The 16,699-nt window shown below is 40.3% G+C and overlaps 1 protein-coding gene across 1 annotated transcript in view; it reads right to left on the reverse strand.

The window, feature by feature from the left end:
* Nucleotides 1–16,699, reverse strand: part of lin9 (lin-9 DREAM MuvB core complex component) — a 183,983-nt gene that overhangs the window by 88,888 nt on the left and 78,396 nt on the right. Inside the window, exon 2 of the mRNA XM_072248075.1 lies at nucleotides 8,861–8,893. Within this exon, the coding sequence (XP_072104176.1) occupies nucleotides 8,861–8,893 (33 nt within the window). The remainder of the gene's footprint in view (nucleotides 1–8,860; nucleotides 8,894–16,699) is intronic.

Here is a 16,699-nt window from a genome sequence, read left to right on the forward strand (position 1 = left end):
TGCGTCACTTTAAAACTGGTCATTTACCCCTAGACGACAATAGAGCTTGATTGATCCTGTTATCCTAATTCTGTGTACATGTGTGTTTATCATTGCTGAACTGTTGCATTTATTATCCTTTTGATTAGAGTACTGTGTTGCTTGTTTCTTTAATAAAACTGGTTTAGTTCTAGTAATCCAGACTCCAACTGAGTGACCCATTTCTGCTGGTTTGGCAACCCAGTTACGGGGTACGTAACAGGTATCACAGCAACAACCTTGCGCTCAACATCAGTAAGACAAATTGTGGACTTCAGAAAGGGCAAGACAAAGGAACACATACCAATCTTCAGAGGAATCAGAAGTGGAGAGAGTAAGCAGTTTCAAGTTCCTGGATGTCAAGATCTCTGAGGACCCAATCTGGTCCCAACAAATTGATGCAGTTATAAAAAAGGCAAGACAGCGATTCTACTACATTAGGAGTTTGAAGAGATTTGGTATGTCAACAAATATATTCAAAAACTTCTATAGATGTACCATGGAGAGCATTCTAACAGACTGCATGACTGTCGGGGGGGGGGGGCTACTGCGCAGGACCGCAAGAAGCTGCAGAGGGTTGTAAATTTAGTCGGCTCCATCTTGGGTACTAGCCTACAAAGTACCCAAGACATCTTCAAGGAGCAGCGTCCATCATTAAGGGCCCCCAGCACCAGGGCATGTTCTTCTCTCACTGTTACCATCAGGTAGGAGGTACAGAAGCCTGAAGACACAAACTCAGCGATTCTGGAACAGCTTCTTCCCCTCTGCCATCCGATTCCTAAAAGGACATTGAACTCGAGAACACTTCCTCACTTTTTTAATATATATTTCTGTTTTTTTAAATGATTTTTAATCTATTCAGTACACGTATACTGTAGTTGATTGATTTATTTTTTCTTCTCCTATATTACATATTGCGTTAAACTGCTGCTGCTAAGTTAACAAATTTCATGACACATGCCAGTGATAATAAACTTGATTCTGATTTTGGTAGAGGGACATAGGAGCACAAGGATATGGTTCCCTGAAACTGGCGTCACAAGGAGATAGGGAGCTGAAGGCTTTTGGCACGCTGGCCTTCATCAGTCAAGATACTGAGTATAGAAGTGGGGATGTTAATGTTGCAGTTCTACATATCATTGGAGAGGCCATATTTGCAATACAGTAGATTCTGGTTAATTGGGACCAGTAAATTCAGGCCCAATTAAATGGCTGCCCCAATTAGCTGAAAGTTGCATGGAAGTTGCTAAAAACATTTAAAAACATACAAACTGAGTAAGAAATCACATATTTAAATGAAATACAGAACGAATTAGAACATTACCAATATCATTGCAGCACTATAAAACTGAGCATTAGTTCCCAGTACTGTGGATTCTGGTTAATTGAGACATATAGGGATGAGTATATTTTGGCCCAATTAAGCGGCTGCTCTAAATTAGCCAAAGTTTCTTGAAAATTGTTCAAAAGGTATTACAGAGAAAACTGTTTAACTGAAATACATGAAATACATAACAAATCAGAACACTATCAATATTACGACAGTACTGTACTATAAAACTGTGCATTAGTTCCCTATAGTTATCAGAGGAATTACCCTGCTGTGTTCTTTTGATTGACTGCAATCAGACACCCTGAGCCAATAGCCTGGTCCTGGACTTATATTCCATCTGGCATAGTTTGCATTCTGTTGTTTGATTGTTGGGGGGTTTTGTATTGCTATATTTACGCTCTATTCTTGGTTGGTGTGGCTGTAACGAAACCAAATTTCCCTCGGGATTAATAAAGTATATCTACCTATATATCTAAACAAAATCAGCACTTATACCTAGCGTAGATAATGGAATGTATTCATACAGTTTTTGATAATTGCATCCTCCATATCTTCATTTTCATTTTAACATTCAAAATGATTGTCAATACCTTCAAATTCTTCGTAGTTCCTTACTTGAAGTACTGAAATCATTTCATTTTCACTCCCACCCATTTTTGACATCTCCAAGCCTGAATGCTTGAAATTGCAGTTCTGAATTGTCTTACTTCTCATTTCTCAACTATCAGTGACAAAAATCACTGCATTTTTAATTTTTAATGCACAATTGACTATTTAAAAACTGTTCACTCTGTTCACAGTGTAGTGTCTAACTGTTATACAAGTGCATGTGTTAACGCTAGTTAGAAACTGTTTGGCAATAACCTCTTGCCCTAATTAAGTGGCATAGTGTCCCAAATAAACAAAGGAAATTCCAGCTATCTTCTCGATTAGCTTTCAAAGATCAATGTAAATTTATTATCAAAGTACATATACAGGATGTCATCATATACAATCCAGCTGTTGATTTTTTGCTGGCATTCTCAATAAATCCAATAACCAAAATCAATAAAAGACCGCACCAACAGGGTGGACAACCAAGTGCAAATAAAAACAAACTGTGCAAATACAAAAAAAAAATCAGCAATAAATATAGAGAACATGAGATAAAGAGTCCTTGAGATTGATGGGTAAGTGAAATGTTTGTTCTTTAAGAGTTGACTCAAATAAGCAGCTGAGGGTAGTGTGGATTTACAAGGATGTTGCTGGGACTTGAGGGACTGAATTATGGAGAAAAGTTGAGCAAGTCAGCACTCTTTTCCATTGGAGTACAGAAATACTACTACCTCTTATAAAGTTAAATCAAGCAACACAGGTGACAACAGAGCTTCACTTCCAGATGAGCTCAACACCTTCTGTGCTTGCTTTGACCATCAAAATATGGAGGAACCATCACAAACTCACAGCCACCAATGATCCTGTGATTTCAGTCTCTGAAGCCAACCTGAAAGCAGCCTTCAGGAGGCTGAACTCATGAACAGCATCCAGCCCAGATGAAGTACGTGGCCAAGTACTAAAGACCTGTGCTGATCAACTGGCTACTGAGATCTTTAACCTCTCACTTTGGCAGTCTGAGGTACCCACCTGCTTCAAGCAGGCTTCAATTACAGCAGTACCCAAGAAGAACATGGTAACCTGCCTCAATAACAATTGTCCAGTAGCACTTACATCCACAGCAATGAAGTGTTTTGAGAGGTTGGTGATGAAACATATCAACTCTTGCCTGAGAAGCAACTTGGATCTACTCCAATTTGCCTACCGAAGCTACAAGTCGACAGCAGATGCCATCTCACTGGCTCTTCACTCAACCTTGAAACATCAGGACAGAAACAATGCATACATCAGGATTCCCTCTATCCAACGCAGCCTGGCATTCAATACCATCAACCCATCAAACCTAATCAATAAGTTCCAAGACCCCTTGTGCAATTGGATCATCGATTTCCTCACTTGCAGACCCCAGTCAGTTCAGATTGGCAACAGCACCTCCTTCACAATCTCCATCAGCACAGGTGCACCACAAGGCTCTGTGCTTCGTCCGCTGCACTAATCACTTTACACTTGTGACTGTGTGGCTAAGCTCAGCTCCAATGTCACATTCAAGTTTGATCTCAACATCATTGTCGTAGGCTGAATCAAAGGTGGTGATGACGTATCAGCTTGGAGGAGGGAGAATGAAAATTTGACTGAGTGGTGCCATTATAACCACCTCTTACTAAATGTCAGCAAGACAAAGGAGCTGATTATTGACCTACTGAGGAGGAAACCAGAGGTCTATGAACCAGTCGTCATCGGACGATTAGAGGTGCAGAGGTTCAGCAACTTTAAATTCCTTCGTATGATTATTTCAGAGGATCTGTCCTGGGCTCAGCACATAAGTGCAATTACAAGGAAAGCACAGCAGCACCTCTACTTGCTTAGAAGCCTGCGAGGGCTCCCTTTATTCCCACTGTCTCCATCCAGTTAGCCAATCTTCTATCCATGCTAGTATCTTTCCTGTAATACCATTAAGGCCATAAGACATAGGAACAGAATTACGCCATTTGGCCCATCAAGTCTGCTCCACCATTCCATCATGGCTGATCCTTTCCCCCCCTCCTCAACCCCATTCCCCGACCTTCTCCCCATAACCTTTGATGCCATGTCCAATCAAGAACGTATCAATCTCTGTCTTAAATACACCCAACAACCTGGCCTCCACAGCTGCCTGTGGTAACAAATTCCACAAATTCACCACCCTCTGACTAAAGAAATTTCTCTGCATCTCTGATTTAAATATATTCCCCTTTATCCTGAGGCTGTGCCCTTTTGTCCTAGACTCCCCCTTCACCATGGGAAACATCCTTTCCACATCTACTCTGTCTAGGCCTTTCTAAGCTTCTAAGGGCTCATACCTTGTTAACCAGCCACCTTGCCAAAAGCCTTCTGAAAATCCAAGTAAATAGCATCCACTGATTTGCCTTTTATCTATCTTGCCTGCTTCTCCAAAGAATTTCAACAGATTTTTCAAGCAAGATTTCCCCTTAAGGAAACCATGCTGACTTCGGCCTATTTTATCATGTGCCAAGAAGTACTCCAAAATCTCATCCTTAATAATGGACTCCAATATCTTCCCAACCACTGAAGTCTGGCTAACTGGCCTGTAACTTCCTTTTTGCTGCCTTCCTCCCTACTTAAAGAGTAGAGTGACATTTGCAATTTTTCAGTCCTAACCACTCTAGAATCTAGTGATTCTTGAAAGATCATTACTAATACCTCCACAATCTCTCCAGCTACCTCTTTCAGAACCCTGGGACATAATTCATCTGGTCCAGGTAACTTATTTACCTTTTGACCTTTCAGCTTCCCAAGCACCTTGTTCTTAGTAATAGCAACTACATTCACTTCTGCCCTGACACTCTTGAATTTCTGGCATACTGCTAGTGCCTTCCACATTAATGACTAATACAAAACACTTAATAGGTTCATCTACCATTTCTTTTTCTCCCCCATTACTACCTCCCCAGGACATTTTCCAGTGGTCCAGTACCCACTCTCTTCTCTGTTTTACTCTTCATACATCTGAAGAAAACTTTTGGTATCCTCTTTTATTTTATTGACTAGCTTACCTTCATATTTTATCTTTTGGCTCCTTATGGCTTTCTTAGTTGCCTTTTATTGTTTTTTAAAAGCTTTCTAATACTCTAATTTCCCACTAATATTTGCTACATCATGCACCCTCTCTTTTGATTTTATGCTGTCTTTGACTTCCCTTGTCAGCCACGGTTGCGTCATCCTCCCTTTAAAATACCTTTTCATCTTTGGTATATATCTATTCTGTGCCTTGTAAATTGCATCCAGGAATTCCAGCCATTGTTGCTCTGCCATCATCCTTTCTAGTATCCCCTTCTAATCAACCTTGGCTAGCTCCTCTCTCCTGTCTGTAGACTTCCCTTTACTCCACAGTAATACTGATACATCCAACTTTAACTTCTCCCTCTCAAATGTCAAGGTGAATTCAATCATATTGTGATCACTGGCTCCTAAGGGTTTCTTTACAATTGTTCAGGTTCTTGGTAAGATGACATCTTCAGAATCACAAGCAGATGTATTATCACTGACTTACATGGCATGAAATTTGTGATTTTGCAGCAGTACAGAGCAAATACATAAAATTTACTCTAAATTACAAATAAATAATGCCAAAAAAAAGATAACCAGGTCATGTACATGGGTTCATGGACCATTTAGAAGGTTGTTGGGGGGGGTGGAAAGAAGCTGTTTCTGAATGGTTGAGTGAGTCTTCAGGCTCTTGTACTTCTCCCCGATAGATTAAGTATTGTTTTTAGTTTTGATCTCCTTACCCAAGGATATACTTGCCAAAGTAGAAAAAGCAGTTAAGATTCAATAGACTGATTCTTGAGATGATATAACTGTTGTCTGAGGAGAGAATGGGTTTGTTAGTTTTGTTTTCATTTTAAAAATAACAACAGAATGAGGGAGGATCTCATAGAAACATGCAAAATTCTAATGACTCAAGTTGAATGCAGGCAGGATGTTTTCCCCAGCTGGGGAGTCCAGAACAAGAGGAACAATTTCAGGAAAGACATTTTGGATTGAGACAACAAATACCTTCATTCAGAGTGATGAACTGTGGAATTCTTTAATAACAGAAAATTGTAGAGATCAAGTTGCTGGAGTATGTTTAAAAGGAGATGGATTGATGTTGAAACACAAAAGGAATAAAGGGGTATTAGTAGGTGGTATTGAGAGGGAGGGCCAGTCATGATTGTACTAAATGGCAGAGCAGGATCAAAGGGCTGAGTAGCCCATTGCTGTTTCCTTCTCCTACTTTCAGTTTTCAACGTCTACACTTGTTTGTTTCTTAAAAGATTCTTCTTAAAAAAAATCAAATATTTCTGGAAAAATTGCAACACCCTTGGCAACTCCTGGGAATCCTAGTCGGTGACTGCGTCAAAATCCAAAGTTCAAAGTAAATTTACTATCAAACTCTGCATATGTCACCATATACAACTATGAGATTCACTTTCTTGCAAACATTCACAGTAAATGCAAGAAAATCAACACAATTAATGAAAGACCATCCTCAACAGGGCAAACAATCAATGTGCAAAAGACAAATTGTGCAAATACAAAAAATATAATAACAATGAAATTAAAAAATAATAGAAAGAAACAATCTAACACATTATAGGATCCTGCAGCAGTTTAACTCAATCTGATTACTTACACAGGCAAACATCATTTACCAAAATCTTGCTTTAAAATACAAACTCAGAGAAGACACTATACATCAGAATCATATTTATTATCACTGGCATATGACGTGAAATTTGTTAACTTAGCAGCAGCAGTTCAATGCAATACATAATCTAGCAGAGAAAAAAATAAAATAAAACATAATAAACAAGTAAATCAAATACATATATTGAATAATTTTTTTAAAATGTGCAAAAACAGAAATACTGTATATTAAAAAAGTGAGGTAGTAGCCAAAGCTTCAATATCCATTTAGGAATCGGATGGCAGAGGGGGAGAAGCTGTTCCTGAATTGCTGAGTATGTGCCTTCAGGCTTCTGTACCTCCTACCTGATGGTAACAGTGAGAAAAGGGCATGCTCTGCCTGATCCCATTTTTAGAGTCAGAGTTCTACTAATCATGTTACAACCGATTCATTATTACAGGTAGGACAATCCATAATAACTGCCTGGATATATAACAGGATAAACAACAATTTACTTCATAGATACAGCCATTCCAAATGCTCACAACATAAAGAAATCAATAAGTGAAAAACACCAGAAATACGCTGAATTAAAATTAATAGGAAATTCAAAGACCATGAACATGAACAAGGTATACATTGTCCCGATAGTAATATCTACAACTGTATCATCCCAAAGTCACTACACAATAGTATTAAACAATTAGGGCTACACAGCAATATTTATGTAAATCTCCAGAAAGACACAACACTAAACACCAGCAGAATAGTCCAAAATTTCCTAGCAATTGAGAAATGAGTGTGCTTGTCTATGTCCGCACCTCAGGCTGAGAAAAAAATGAAAATATAGCAATAATAAATAATAATAAACAACAAGAACATGAGATGAAGAGTCCTTGAAAGTGAGCCCACAGGTTAGCAGAGAAGCTGTATTTAGTATTGCACTAAAAACCTCAGCCAAGCAAAGCAGAACAGCGTAAAAAAGGAAAGGACACATCAATTCTTAAACTTCCCACCTGCCTCACCAACTACCCATTGCTCCAACTGTGAGTAAAAAAATATCATTGAAACCTCACATTGGTCACCTCAGAACTGCAGCAGAAACACATTCTCAACCCCAAGGGGGTGCATAAGAAGACAATACTGCAAACTCATGGCTGGAGATGACAGATAATGAAAACCTAGTCAAAAAAATGCTAAATTCTGAATGCTGGAAATCTAAAATAAAACATAGAAAGAACTAGAAATTCTCAATAGGCATTGAGCAGATAAACCTTTTTTTTTAAAAAAGTTTATCCCCATGGTAACCCCAGTTTTACCCCATTAGGCCTTTCTCTTCCTTCACCATCCTTGCAGATCAAAAAAAAACTTCTTTTGTCTCCTTCCCAGTTCTGATGAATGGTCTTCAACGCAAACCATTAGCTCTGTTTCTCTTCCCACAGATGCTATTTGACCTGCTGGGTATTTTGGATATTTTTTTCCCAGAAAAAGACTAAGCTCCTGGAATCGGAATTCAGAATACTGCTGCTATTACTGAAGCGAGAGAGTTCAAACTCAGAACTATATTGTTCCTGTTCTGTGTTCCACAGAGGGGTACAGATTATGTGCAGCCAGATGGGATTAGTTAGGCTGGCATCACAGATGGCATAGACATTCTGTGCTGAAGGGCTTATGCCCATGTTGTCCAGGTATCTATGAGCTGGACTGAGCACTGACCGCTTATTTGACAAGAAAGTGATTCCAGTCAAGAGGCTAGAAGCAAAAATAACTGAGTCAGGTCAGGATTCTGATAATGGTGGGATAGTAAACACCGGCTTACCTAAACCACCACAACATCAGCCATGTGCAATATGCAGCACCAGTTTCACAGAAAGCTCAGAAGAAATCAAAGAAACCAAGTGGCCTTTCAGCTTGGAAACCATGACTCAAATCTAATTCAAAGCCGCGATGCGTCACATCTGTCGTGGCTGGAAGAGCCTAATGCAAAAGAGATTTTACATACTCTGGTCCCTAATCCAGAAGTCTGTGCATTCAGCACTGCTCTGAACAAAGATCGATTAGTGTGGCCCTGGTGGAAAATCTCCAATGCGGAGGGGATATATTAGCTCACTGTTTAGGCAAAGCAAAGAAAGCTTTACTCCACACATACTTGCACAACACTTGGCCTTAAGTTTGTTTGATGCCTTAAATAGGAGGTGTCAGAGAGGCCAAGGATATTCAATATTAGAAAAAGAAGAATGCCTTACCTTTTAAACTCACAAGTGCCTTTGCTGATGAGCCTGCAAGTGAAAAACAATGACGGTTAGTTTACCAAGTATGACTGAAGCTTAAAACCAGAAAGAAAACTTATTTTATTGACAGAAAGAATTAACTTTCCATTTCATTAATAACAACTTCTCAATACTGCCAGAAAATCCCAGCAACAGCTAATTATGTCACTATCATGTGACATACCATTACATGTCATTAATGTCTCATCAGCTCACCCAGTTAAAGAAAACAGCTGAGGAGTATTTGCTTAGTGACTAGAAATTCAAAGAGTTAAACTATTAAACTATTAATTTCATCCTCCAGCTGTAAGGATACTTACATCTGATTTTTGAATTATAGCACTTTGTCTTTAATCCTTAAAGAATATGCATGCTCTCTTCACAAACCCAGCCCATTCTATTATCCCTCTCTCAATGTTCCTTCGACTTTGGGACCATCCAAAAGTCCAGGATGACCCTTCCATGCAGTTTTGAGGAATTGCTCCACCGCCAAAACTGCTGTCTTTCAGATGGCAATTGCTTTTTTATTGTCACAAGTACTGAGATACAGTAAAAAGCATTATTTGCATGTCATCTGTACAGATTATGCCATGCATAAATACATCAATGTAGTTTAAAAAGGAAAAAATAAGAGAAGACAGGATATAGTTTACAGTTACAGAGAAAGTGCTGTGCAGGTAGACAAATAAAATACAAGGCCACGAAGAGGTAGATTGAGCGATCAAGAGTTCATCTTTATCACACAAGAGGTACTTTTAAGAATCTGATAACAGCAAGACAGAAGCTGTCCTTGAACCTAGTGGTATGTGTTCTCAAGTTTTTGTACCTCCCCCCACCACCACCCCACTACTGGGGGGAAGAAGATGGAATAACCGGGACAGAAGAGGACTTTGATGATTATGTTGATTGCTTTCTGAAGGCAGCAAGAAATATAGGCAAAGTCATGAGAAAGGAGGCTGGATTTTGTGATAGGCAGGGCCGTGTCCACAACTGTGCAACTTCCGATGCCTTGAGTTACGATGCTTTCTGTGATGTCTATAAAGATAGGTGAAAGTTATTGTGGAAGTTAAACTGAGGCCTCCTTCTGTCCTTTCAAATTAATGTGAAAGGTCCCACTACACCATTGTGAATAGCAATGGGGGAATTTCTTCCTTGTTCCCAGCCACCGTCTCTCCATCAAATAACATTACTAAAATATTAATATTAAAATCAGAATATGCTCTCAGCAGGTCAGGAAGCAAAGTGGAAAGAGAAACAGAATTAAAGCTTCAAGTCTCGTCTTCATCAGATCTGAATGTTAACTCCAAAGTTTTACTTTCCTGAGATGCTGCCTGACCTTCTGAATGTTTCCAGCAATATTTATGACTAATTAACATTTCAGTACATAGACCCTTTATCAGATGAAACATTAATCTTAGTTCTATTGCCATAAACACCTGATGTTTTAACAGTTGCAGTTTTTTTTAAATCCACAGATTGATAGTTTATCTTTTCAGAAAACAGGCTTTTCATTCAATATCCTGTTGTAACCAGAGACAACCTTCCTCACTGCCAACCACACCATCAATTTTGCTGTCATCTGCAAAATTACAAATCACGCCACCTATATTCTCATCCAAAACATTACCAACCAACCAGACCCAGCACCAATTCCTGCAACATACCATTGATCACAGGTCTCCAAACAACCAACCACTACTACCTACTGTTTACTACTGTCACTAATTTTGCATCTAGTTGGCTAACTCACCCGTTCAAAGGTACAGGGCAGTGTCAATAACCTTACTAAGGTCTACCCTGCACTTATCAATCCTCTCAATCACTGCTTCATAAACCTCATTTAAATTCATTAGATAGGGCTTTATAAGCACTAAATCTTGCTCACTATCCCCATTAATCCTTGCCTTTCGAAATACAAGAAAATCCAGTCTCTTAGAATCCCTGCCACTAACTTTCCCACTCCTGATGAAAGGCTCACTAACTGATGCACATGGCTTATCCCTGCTTGCTGTTGCAACCCTTCTTAAATCAAGGCACAACATGAGCCATTACAATCATAGAACCATAGAACACCACAGCACAGAAAACAGGCCATTCAGCCCTTCTAGTCTGTGCCGAAACTTTATTCTGCTAGTCCCATTGACCTGCACCCAGTCTATAACCTCCAGACCTCTCCCATCCATGTATCTATCCAACGTAATCTTAAAACTTAAGAGTGAGCCTGCATTTACCACGTCAGATGGCAGCTCGTTCCACACTCCCACCACTCTCTGAGTGAAGAAGTTCTCCCTAATGTTCCCCCTAAACCTTTCCCCTTTCACCCTAAAGCCATGTCCTCTCGTATTTATCTCTCCTAATCGAAGTGGAAAGAACCTACTCACATTTACTCTGTCTACACCCCTCATAATTTTGTAAACCTCTATCAAATCCCCCCTCATTCTTCTACACTCCAAAGAATAAAATCCTAACCTGTTCAATCTTTCCTGTAACTCAACTCCTGAAGACCCAGCAACATCCTAGTAAATCTTCTCTGCACTCTTTCAATCTTACTGATATCCTTCCTATAGTTAGGTGACCAGAACTGCACACAATACTCCAAATTTGGCCTCACCAATGTCTTCTATAACTTCACCATAACATCCTAACTCCTATACTCAATACTGTGATTTATGAATGCCAGGATGCCAAAAGCCTTCTTTACAACCCTGTCTCCATGTGACACCACTTTCAGGGAATTATGCATCTGAACTCTCAGATCCCTTTGTTCCTCGGCACTCCTCAGTGCCCTACCATTTAATGTGCATGTCCTACCTTGATTTGTCCTTCCAAAATGCAAAACCTCACACTTGTCTGCATTAAATTCCATCTGCCATTTTCTGGCCCATTTTTCCAGTTGGTCCAGATCCCTCTGCAAGCTTTGAAAGCCTTCCTCGCTGTTCACAACGCCTCCAATCTTAGTCTCATCAGCAAACCTGCTGATCCAATTTATCACATTATCATCTAGATCATTGATACAGACAACAAACAACAATGGTCCTAGCACAGATCCCTGAGGCACACCACTAGTCACAGGCCCCTAGTCTGAGAGACAATCATCCACTACCACTCTCTATCTTCTCCCACACAGCCAATTTCAAATCCAGTTTACAACCTCTCCATGGATACCTAGTGTCTGAATCTTCTGAACTAACCTCCCATGTGCGACCTTGTCAAAGGCCTTACTAAAGTCCATGTAGACAACATCCACAGCCTTTTCTTCATCTACTTTCTTGGTAACCTCCTCAAAAAAACTCTACAAGGTTCGTTAAACACAATCTACCACACACAAAGCCATGCTGACTATCCTTAATCAGCCCTTGGCTATCCAAATACTTGTATATCCGATCTCTCAGAACACCTTCCAATAATTTACCTACTATTGATGTCAGGCTCACCGGCCTGTAATTACCTGGTTTACTTTTGGAGCCTTTTTTAAACAACAGAACAACAAGAGCTCCCCTCCAATCCTCCGGCACTGCACCCATGGCTAAGTACATTTAAATATTTCTGCCAGGGCTCCTGCAATTTCTACACTAGTCTCCCTCAAGGTCTGAGGAAATATCATGTCATGACCGGGGGATTTATCTACCTTTATTCGCTGCAAGGCAGCAAGCACCTCTTCCTCTTTTATCTCTATATGTTCCATGACACTACTGCTTGTTTCCCTTCCTTCCATATACGCTATGCCAGTTGCCTGAGTATATACTGATGCAAAAAAACTGTTTAAGATCTCCCCCACACAGACGACCATTCTGATCTTCTAGGGGACCAATTTTGTCCCTTACTGTCCTTTTACTCTTAATATACTTGTAGAAACCCTTCGGGTTTACCTTCACATTATCTGCCAAAGCAACCTCATGTCTTCTTTTTGCCTTCCTGATTTCCTTCTTCAGTATTTTCTTACATTTTCTATACACTTCAAGTACCTCATTTGTTATTTGTTGCCTATACCTGCTATACACCTCCCTCTTTACCAGATCCCCAATATCCCTTGAAAACCAAGGTTCCCTATGCCTGTTAACTTTGCCTTTAATTCTGGCAGGAACATACAAACTCTGCACTCTCAAAATTTCACCTTTGAAGACCTTCCACTTACTGAACACATCCTTGCCAGAAAACAACTTATCCCAATCCACACTTCCTAGATCCTTTCTCATTTCCACAAAATTAGCCCTTCTCCAATTTAGAACCTCAACTCGAGGACTAGACCTATCCTTATCCATAATTAACTTGAAACTAATGACATTATGGTCACTGGACCCAAAATATTCACCTACACATACTTCTATCACCTGACCTGTCTGGTTCCCTAAAAGGAGATCAAGTATTGCATCCTCTCTCGTAGGTACCTCTATATATTGATTTAGAAAACTTTCCTGAACACATTTGACAAACTCCAAGCCATCTAGTCCTTTCAGTGTGGGAGTCCCAAACTCCAGTACTTCTAGTACCTCACCTAGGAAATGTGATTTTCTTTATTAAAATGATATTATTTGGTCATTATTAGTACTGAGTTTTATATTTATCTGCTGTAGTTCCATTACAACAGCAAGCACATTCAGATACAAAAATTGCTGCAGAAAGGTATGTTGACCTTTATGCTCAGGGACAGTTTGCTCAAAACAATTCCACAAATTACTATTTTGCTGTGTTTTCCCACTGTTAAGCCTTAAAGATGGTGGTTTCAGTACACTGAATTTGCTACAAAAATACTTGCTGTAGGAGAGCTTCAAGCTTACCCAACACTGTGGCTGTAAAATATTTCCTACTTTAAAAAAAACTGCTGAAACCGAGGAAAGGATGTTGGAGCTGTGATATTGATTAACACTGACTGGCAGTGCAGACTTGAGATCTGGATATGTTCCCTATTAGTTTTGGGACAAAAGATGTACAAGACGAATATTGGCTTGCATATTTTTTTTCAAGAAGCATCAGGGTTCAGAATACTAATGAGGCCCAAGTATTCCATGGACATTGGAGTACCAGAAGGCTGCCTGAACCAGAGATACTACAGACACAATTTCAGCCTGCATACTGCATTGTAGTCAGCTTTACACACTCCTGATGGGCACAGATGGAAATTTATTTTTTTTCCACATCTCTCTGGCATGGTGCACTGAACCTGAGCTTAGCCTCAAAGAGATTAAAACAAATTTAATAATAATGGAGACACAAGAGACTGAAGGGAGACAGTAGGAATAAATAGGAAAGAAGGGGTGGGGCAAGAGCTGGCAAGTGAAAGGTGAATCCAGGTGAGGAAGGATATCTGCTCAATGGAATTGGGAGGTGAGGCAACAAGGAGCTGCAGGTGATGGAATCTGATATGGCCATAAAGACAAAGGAGCAGAATTTAGGCCACTTGGCCCTTTGGGTCTGCTCTGCCATTCCATCATGGCTGATTTATTATCCCTCTCAACCACATCCTCTTGTTTTCTCCCTGTAACCTTAGGTGTTCTGACTAATCAAGGAAGTATCAACCTCTGCTTTAAATATACTCAGTGACTTGGCTTTCACCGCTGTTGTCCGTGGCAATGAATTCCACAGATTCACCACTCTGGCTGAAGAAATTCTTTCTCATCTCTATTGTAAATGGACACTCCTCTATTCTGAGGCTGTGCCCTCTGGTCATGGTCTCACCCACAATAAGAAACATTCTCTCCACATCCACCCTATCTCAGTCTTCCAATATTCAATAGGTTTCAGTGAAATCCTCCCTCAGTTTTCTAAACTCCAGTGAGTACAGGCCTGAAACGCTCCTCATACATTAACCTTTATATTCCCAGAATCATTCTTGCGAACCTCTTCTAGACCCTCTCCAATGCCAGCACATCTTTTCTTCGGTAAGGGGCTCAAAATTGTTTACAGTACTCAAAGTGTGGTCTAACCAATGCCTTATAAAGCCTCAGCATCACATCCTTGCACCTACATTCCCGTCCTCTTGAAATGAATGCTAGCTTTGCATTTGCCTTCCTTACCACAGATTCATCTGGTAAGTTAACGGGACTCCCAAGTCCCTTTGCACCTCTGATTTTTTAATTTTCTCCCCATTTAGAAAATAGTCTACACTTTTATTCTTCGACCAAAATGCATGAACATACACTATAATTAACCCTGTCAGTTCTTTGCCCATTCTCCCAATCTGTCCAAGTCCTTTTGCCGACTCCCTGATTCCTCAACACTATCTGCTCCTCCACCTATCTTTGTATCATCTGCAAACATGGCCCCAAAGCTATCAATTCAGTCATTCAAATCATTAACATATAATGTGAAAAGAAGCGGTTCCAATCCCAACCCCTGTAGAACATCATTAGGGTCTGGCAGCCAACCAGAAAGGCCCTTTTTATTCTCATTCTTTGCCTTCTGTCAGTCAGCCAATCTTCTATCCATGCTGGTATCTTTCCTGTAATATGCTTATTTTGTAGCCTCATGTGCAGCGCCTTGTCAAAGACCTTCTGAAAATCCACATAAATAACATCCACCGACTCTCCATTATCCAGCCTGCTTGTTATTTCCTCAAAGAATTCCAACAGATTTGCAGGCAAGATTTCCCCTGAAGGAAATCATGCTGACTTTGGCCTACTTTATCATGTACCTCCAAGTACCATGAAGCTTTATCCTTAATAATGGATTCTAATACCTTCCCAATCACTGAAGTCAGGCTAACTGGCCTACAGTATAATTTCCTTTCTTCTCCCTCCCTCCCTTATTAAAGAATGAAGTGACATTTGCAATTTCCCAGTCCTATGAACCACTCCAGAATCTAGTGATTCTTGAAAGATCATTACTAATACCTCCACAATCTCTTCAGCTACCTCTTTCAAAATCCTGGGGTGCAGTCGATCTGGTCCAGGTGACTTATTTACCTTCAGACCTTTCAAACTTCCTCAGCACCTTCTCTATCCAATCTCACTTCTACTCCGACACTCTCGAATTTCTGGCATACTGTTAGTGTCTTCCACATTCAAGACTGATGCAAAATACTTAAATTCATTCACCATTTCTTTGTCCTCCCCGACCCCCCACTACCTCTCCAGCGTCATTTTCCAGTGGTACAATATCCAAAATCACCACTACTATTGTTAGCAGAATTTTAGACAATGGCAAGGTGGTGTATAGGAGTGAGATGGATCAAATGGTTGAGTGGGGTTGGAGAAATAAGCTGGCACTCAACATCAGTAAGACCAAGGAATTGATTGTGGACTTCAAAAAGGCCAAGTCAAGGGAACACGCACCAGTCCTCAAAGGATCAGAAGTGGCAAGGGTGAGCAATTTCAAGTTCCTGGTTGTCAACATCTCTGAGGAGCTATCCTGAGGCCAAAATATTGATGCAATTACAAAGGCACAACATTGGCCATATGTCATTAGGAGTTTGAGGAGAACTGGTATATCACCAAAGACACTCGCAAATTTCTTCAGATGTACTGTGGAGAGCATTCTAATTGGTTGTATCACCATCTGTTATGGAGCAGTCACTGCACAGGATTGGATAAAGCCACAGAAAGTTGCAAACTCAGCCAGCTCCATTATGGGCACCAGCATCCAGGACACCTTCAAAAGGCAATGCCTCAAAACTCGGCCTTTTTTCCCCTGGAGCGACGGAGGAGAGAGGTGACCTGACAGAGGTGCATAAGGTGATGAGAGGCATTGATCATGTGGATAGTCAGAGGCTTTTTCCCAGGGCTGGAACGGCTAACGCAAGAGGGATCAGTTTTAAGGTGCTTGGAAGCAGGTACAGAGGAGATGTCAGGGGTAAGTATTCTTTACGCAGAGAGCGGT

Source organism: Mobula birostris, chromosome 2 (assembly GCF_030028105.1).
Source record: "Mobula birostris isolate sMobBir1 chromosome 2, sMobBir1.hap1, whole genome shotgun sequence".
Lineage (NCBI taxonomy): Eukaryota > Metazoa > Chordata > Chondrichthyes > Myliobatiformes > Myliobatidae > Mobula > Mobula birostris.